Genomic DNA, 7,050 nt, shown 5'->3' on the forward strand with positions numbered 1-7,050 from the left:
CTAACTGATAAGGAGCTGATCAAGGTGTAACTGTGGTCACTGTTGTTGAGGTGAGTGAGGAAATTTGAGTTTTACACTTTTAATGTTGGAAGCCACCTGGAGGCACCCTATATGAGCTAGGTGGCTATATGAACTTGTTTAAATAATAAATAACATAATCTGATGAGATGTAGGTTATATTCCTTTTTTTCAATCTCTTCCCCCCCCCCCCCATCCATGGGGTGCCAGGATTTGTAGTACCTGGAGTATGTTAGCCCCCCCAGCCCCAAAAAACCCTTTAAAAACTTGATTTTCTCTTTAGAAACTGGGCTAAGATGATATGTCAAGCAATATGGAAGTGGAAAATATAAAAAATGGATCTAGCTGTTGCGAATATGTTGGTTTTGGATTTTTTCTCATATTCTTTTTTTTTTTTTTTTGCTATGTTGTCTTTGTGAGTCTCTATTTCATGTATAATACCCAGAGTCAGGTAGCTATGGAAACCTAAATCATTAAACAAATGCTGTACAATGTTTAAAAATAATGCAGAATTTAATGTTACTCTGGTCTATGATCCCTGCAGAGTTGAGAATTAAACATTACAAGGTGATATAAAGATTCTTCTTGGAAAGTCATTTCTGATTCAAGCCATTTGAAGGTGTGCATCAGACATTATTTTTCTCCAGTGAGCTGAAAATAGGCTCATGGATTCTCCTGAATATCCCAGCAGAACCTGAAGGGCAGTTTTTCCATCCTTTCCTTAAAGACACGGTCAAACCTTTCACTCTGGGCAACAGTCATGAGGTTCTTCCAGTCCCCAATAGTGCCTGGGAAACAATGGTTAAAAATATGTCAACAGTTTTTTTATTCAATTAAACTGGAGGCTATTTATGTCATCCTGTCACCAAAATAGTCATTCTTACACATTTTTCTGTGACTAAGTTTGTGTTTCAATGTATATACATTCATGTAAACAGGACGTATAGCCTGCTTGAGTTCCATGGTTTTATGTATGCGAACCTAGTAAAAATCTGCTCCTTAGCAGTTCTTAAAAGTAAGTAAATACAACCTCAGATGAACAACATGACATTACATCATGTCCTGATTTATTTTATAAAAAGAAACCAAAATGGAGAAGCTGTGTCTGTAAATCTTACGATTCAATAGGTTTGAAAGAATGTTGGCCCACTATTCTTTAGAACCTTGCTTCACTTAATTGAAGTTTGTGAGCATTTGTTTATGTACAGTTCATTTGAGGTCCCAGCATTTCAATCAGGTTGAGGTCTGGACTTTGACTGGGCCATTGCAACACCTTAATTCTTTTCCTTTTCAGCCATTCTGTGGTATTTTGGGTGGTGTGCTTAGTGTCATTGTCATGTTGCATGACCCAATCTTGGCCAATCTTTAGCTGTTGGACCGCTGGCTTCACATGTGACTCTAGAATACTTCAATATACAGAGGAGTTCATGGTCTCTTCAGATGCAACTTTGGAAACCAAAGCTGTTCTGCAATGCTGTTTTTAGAGAGAAGAGGCCTTCTCTAGGCAACCTTTCTAAACAAACCATACTGTTTAGTCCTTTTTCCAGTTGTACTGTCATGAACTTTGCCTTTCTTTTTGTAAAATAAATGATGACACGGTGTAATACGTCATGTGTTGTTGTTCATCTGAGGAAGTATTTACCTACTTTGAAGAACTGTTAAGGACCAGATGATTTTTACTATGTCTTGATACATAAAACCAAAGGACTCAAAGAGTGTGTGCTTTCTTTTTCACATTACTGTATATAAAATATTTCAGGGCTTCAGGTGGGGACTGTAGGGATGAAGATCAAAAGTTTTCCAGTGGTGGTTTACACTCTTCAGTTACCTTGCCTACTGTGGGCTTCCCTGAGTCTGAGAAAGAGGGTAATAGTTTGAAAAACCTGACTAACTTGGAACATTGCACGTTCCTCAATTATCAAAGGAATGCTTAGCCACCTTCCTGTCCACTAAACAGTTCTTAGAAATCTGTATTGATAGTTTTTGGGCAGGAAATTGTTTCTTACTATCTTAACTAGAGCTGGATTACAGAAGGAAGACTTGATAAAAGGGCAAAGTTCTCTCTATCTAGAAGGTGTTGAGTGATTCCCCTGCCATAAGGATCTCTTAATGGGAAGTCATGGAATCAGTGGTCTCCCAATGAAGTTCTAAATGATCTTGAGTTCATCCTGTTATACCAATGCTTATGAGAAACAATTGATGGCTTTTTGATCATTGGATATGGCCCTGCAGGTTTAGAGGGGCAGTTCTAAACCTGGAGAACAGTGCCCTCATGTCGGAGAGACTTTTTTTCCCAGGTTGAAAATAAGTAGATTTGCCTTTCCAGGTTGAAATGATTAGCTAGTGACATCACTGTTTCCAGGAAGATGACCCGGGAGTGGTGCTTCTTTCATGTTCCCAACAAGGTGCTAGAGAGAATGACAGGAGCTCACCCCACCATGCAGCAGCACTCAGATTTCACACATGGGCTTGCTAACTTCCAACCAGAGTCCTAACCATTTGACCTTCCGCAATCCTGGTGGGGGAGATTACCCAAGGTAGAGAGTGAAGAGGTTGTGTCTCTACCAGAGGTGGTATTCATCCAGTTCTGAAAGGTTCTGGAGAACCAGTAGCGAACATTTTGAATAGTTTGGAGAACTGGCAAATAGGCTGGCCCTGCCGCCACTGCCTCCCAGCGTCCCAGATGATCTTATTTTGTTGCCCTAAACAGGAGAATGGAACTGGAAAGCAGGTTAATGGGGTGAGGAGGGAATGGGGCTTTTGCAGTATCCTTCTCCTGCCACGACCACAAAGCCATGCCACACCCGGTAGTAAAAAAAATTGAATCCTACCACTGGTCTCCACCATCCTAAAGTGGTCAGTATGAGCTAAAACAACCCACTCCCAAAGGATCATTAGACTGTGCAACCAACAGAATGATCATTGAAACAGGTCAGATTATATCCACACCCGAAATTTGTTAGGGTGAAAAGAAGAAAATCACTTCAACATTGGCACAACCAAGAAAGGCTTACGGCTTTCTCAAATGTAGGCTGCTGATGAGGCAAACACAAAATCATGGAGAGACCCCAGAAAGAGAGGCTGTTGGGACATATCCATACCACTTTCCTTTCAGATGAAGGTAGCAACCCTGGTTTCAGATGAAGCCTGTCAGATTCTATAAGCCCCAGAGTATGAATTATTACTAATCTACCTTTGCGAAGAAAGTTTCCTTTGCTGAAATCTAGAATCTCAGGAGGCATGAACGTGTAGTTTGCTCTAGAATCCACCTTCATGTTATCAAATGTAGCTTTATCCACCACATCATCCACCTCCTTTTCAGTTAGTTCTCTTCCTAGGAAGTTGCATATTTCCAGTACGGAACTTCTCAAATCCTGCAATTTGATACAGCTTTATATTAGTTTATCCCTAACAATGGAGAAAACATGGAAAATTTTGGTGATATCTTTAGGGAATTCTCAAGATTACTTCTTCGTTACACATATCTTGCATATTAAACTTTAATTATTTTCAATCTCTTCTGAGCCCAATCAGGAAAATATTATGAGAGACTTTGGCTTAGATTTTGTTGATTACAGGAACATTGTGCTAATTGGATTTCCCTTATTTATTAAGTCTATCAAAAATTAGGTCAGCTTTGTTTTGCTAAACCGGTTTACAAGACATGCATCATGTGAAATCTAGCATGACAAGCCAAGTGCTCTCAAATATAGCTTTTAATAATCTTTTTAATGTCCAGCTGACGGCATTCTAGTTTCCTGGATCCTCCACCATGCTTTTGAAGAGATCGAAATTTATTTTTCTTCAGAGATCTCATCAGTCACCCAGGAGATCACAGAAGTAACCAAGATTGGCTACTCCCTATTGCATAAGTTACTTATACATGTCATCATTTCCAAAGCTTTCTGTGCTTAATGATTGTTCATATTGCACTACACAACACAAACAGATCTTACCTTTTTCATTTCTTCATAAGACAGGAAGAGAATATTGAAATCACCCTTATGAGCATTCCAGCCTTCTACATGGTCTAGCCACGGACTATAAAACCCTGATAGGAGGAAATGAGTTTAACATAAACATGAGGATTAATACTTGAATGTCCTGCACTTAATTTTATTATCCTGGTGGGCCTAAAGATCAAAGCATGATAGTTTAACAAGAGGCTATCCTAACATCTACATGGTCTAGTCACGAAATACAAAATACGAACTGCAAAACACTGATAGGTTCATCTCGGTCATGCAATGATCCAGCTACCATCTGCTAAACAATTTCTCTCCATTTTCTCCTCCATATTAAATATACCTTAGTATTTCTCATCTCTCTCCATAATAAGCTGCCTTCTCTTGCCTCTCCCTCTCACTTTTACATCAAAGTTCTCCTAGGAGCCCTTCATTCTTCTGCACCCACTCTTCCTACTAAAAATATTTGTGTAGAATTTGCACAAATAACTGCATTACAGAGAATCATTATTTATTTCTTATCTAAGGAGAGAGAGTGGATTGTTTGTTCTTGGTGGGAAGAGGATTGAAATATATTCATAGTCTCTTATCTAAAACAAAAATGGACAAAATGTTGATATGATCAAATTCTTCTTACCTTTGCCAGCCACAAACTTCTCAAAGAATATATCAAAGTCTTTTGGGGTTTCTATTCTGATTGATAGTTTGTGAAAATGATAGTTAGAAGCCAAGACATCCTTTGGATTTCGAAGCACATAAATAATCTGTAAGAGAAAGATGATAATACCTAGTCAAAAAAAAAAAGAAAAAAAAAGAAAAAAGAGAGATTGACAGCAAAGCATACAGAGAGTTTATCAAGTAACTCTCATACATTCATCTAACAGGTTCCATTCTATCACGGGTCTCAAAGCTCATTAGCAAAACCATGTTTGAGAGCCTTCCAGCAGACCATCAGGATTGGGGCCAACATCGACTTGGGGGAAAGATTTTCCATATGGCAGAAGAAAAGTCTTTCCTCCTGGCTCCTGCCTGACAAATCTAAAGAGCAAACTAGTAACCAATGCAGTTTCCAAAGCGGAGGTGTAATGAATGCAATTCTAGAGAAACACCAATGCCCATTGCGTCTGCATTTTGAACCAATAAAGCTTCCGGTGACTAGGGCATGATTGACTGAGAGTAGAAATTGTGAGAAGGGATTTGAGGGCTAAAAATAGCAGTTCTCAACTTGATATCCTCCAGATATGTTAAGATAGCAACTGGCCATGCAACACCAAATGTTACAAACTATCTGGGTGTGTCACCATGGGAAAAATAAGCTTAAGTGGTTTAATATTCAGTTTGGTTGTTAGCTCAATCTGCTGGGCATGACCTTTTGATTTTAAGACTGTTTTGTTTGTGTTCCCCCACCCCTCACACTTCAGAATTTGCTATTCCAACATATTGGAACAATGTAATATTTGTTTGTGTACTCTTGCCTGTTTCTTAATAAAATATTCAGACATAGAGCTAAAGGAAAAGAACACAGGGAGCTCCCCACTCTACCTCATAAGTTAACAAAATATGTCCTACTTTTGCTCTTCTTTTTCGTAATCCTTTGGGTACCAAATAGTGGGGCAGATGGGAACAAATGACACTAGGTGATGGGCGATTAGGTAAATCCACATGGAATATATTATACTCCAGAAATGGTGCTCGGTCAATTAGGGTTATATTTTCAGTTCCATCTCGGTGTCCTTCATAAAGAATCAAGCTGACAATATTCTGAGTCCATATAGTGCCTGCAAATAAGGAATAATTAAATTAATTTGCCCATTATTATTTGGAGAAAGTTGAACTTATTCAAAGCCAACCTTCCTATCAGGGAGAATAGCAAATGTTTCAGAGATGCACAAAGATAATCAACTCTACTAAAATTGATAGATTAAGCGGATGGATGGATGAGAAAAGAATAGCTATTTATTTGCACATTTATTTCTATCCTGCCTTTTTCAGTTTTAGAACTAACTCAATGTGGCAAACATACCTAATACTTCCTCCTCCTCCTCCTCCTATTTTCCTCACAACAGCCCTGTGAGGTAGATTGGGCTGAGAGAGAGTGACTAGCCAAGGTTACTAATGTAGCCAATGTAGAGTAAAATATAAACAATGAAAATAGAGATTTAGCATCTTATTTTCCCTACATTTCCAGCTTCTTATAAAATGCTAAATGTTAAAATCTGGTTATAGCGCAACAGCATCACAGCAACCAAATACTAAGGAACTGAATAACAACATTGGACACAAGATTAACTCTTTCTTGGAAGACATATTTGAACTTACCAGATCTAGGATATGTGATTATGAATATATCATCATCTCGGATTTTAAAACTGTCCAGGGAATCTAAATTTTCAGGTGAGGGGAAGCCAGTTATGAAGTAGAGTCCTTTGTATTTATACAGGGACTTATCCACCGGCTCCATTGCTTCAGCTGTTGATGTAATAATAGAGCATTTATCAATACTTCCCACATTTATGGTCAATATTGTATTAATTCAGATCTTTAAAAATCATGAATCCTGCTCACATAAAGGATTCACATATATATATTAGATTAGTTTCCTTAATTAATTCATTAGTTCCATGAACTCAATTTTCATTGATAAATGTTTCCATTGGAAAGAGTAAATTTGTTGTTTTTCTTGGAATCTAAAAATTCTGCGTAGAAGAGAAAGTTTTAATTACAATGTTAAGAACATACTAATTGCAATTCTTTTCTTACCTTACCTTATCTACATAGACTCTGACAGTCACTCATGTCATGTCCTTAAGCCAGTTTATTTGCAATGGTTTGTTAATGTTCTTATACTCCAGTCGAGTGCTCAAATACTTAAGAAGTCTGATCTTTAGTCAATCATTGTGTCAGCAATGTACTTCTGTATTCCAAAAATGAGCAAGAGAGGACATCGAACACGATTGAGTAATAATCTAATTTGGAAAGGTGTTGCTGTAAAAATCAGTATGTTTTAAAAATACAAAAGCACTTCTGATTTACATGCCAAGTATTTGTAATGTATCCTTGTATGAAG

The 7,050-nt window shown here is 37.8% G+C and overlaps 1 protein-coding gene across 1 annotated transcript; it reads right to left on the reverse strand.

Moving 5' to 3' along the window:
* Positions 1-514: 514 nt before the first annotated feature.
* Positions 515-6,448, reverse strand: LOC309388066 (amine sulfotransferase-like). Its single transcript, XM_081945039.1, has 6 exons — positions 6,303-6,448; positions 5,553-5,761; positions 4,621-4,747; positions 3,975-4,069; positions 3,212-3,392; positions 515-806 (listed from the first exon to the last, which is right to left on the reverse strand). Exons 1-6 carry the CDS (start codon positions 6,442-6,444, stop codon positions 682-684), a joined length of 879 nt encoding a protein of 292 aa, XP_081801165.1. The 5' UTR covers positions 6,445-6,448; the 3' UTR covers positions 515-681.
* Positions 6,449-7,050: the final 602 nt, after the last annotated feature.

The sequence above is a fragment of the Natrix helvetica genome (genome assembly GCF_964273705.1).
Source record: "Natrix helvetica genome assembly, chromosome: 2".
NCBI lineage: Eukaryota > Metazoa > Chordata > Lepidosauria > Squamata > Natricidae > Natrix > Natrix helvetica.

What these genes read in the sequence shown, in the direction of transcription:
- LOC309388066 (XM_081945039.1), bottom strand. Translation starts at nt 6,444, where the DNA reads ATGGAGCCGGTGGATAAGTCCCTGTATAAATACAAAGGACTCTACTTC. An exon ending in AATCACATATCCTAGATCTG is followed by an intron (nt 5,762 to 6,302) that starts GTAAGTTCAAAT and finishes CCTTATTTGCAG; the next exon opens with GCACTATATGGACTCAGAAT. An exon ending in CTTATGAAGAAATGAAAAAG is followed by an intron (nt 3,393 to 3,974) that starts GTAAGATCTGTT and finishes ATCAAATTGCAG; the next exon opens with GATTTGAGAAGTTCCGTACT.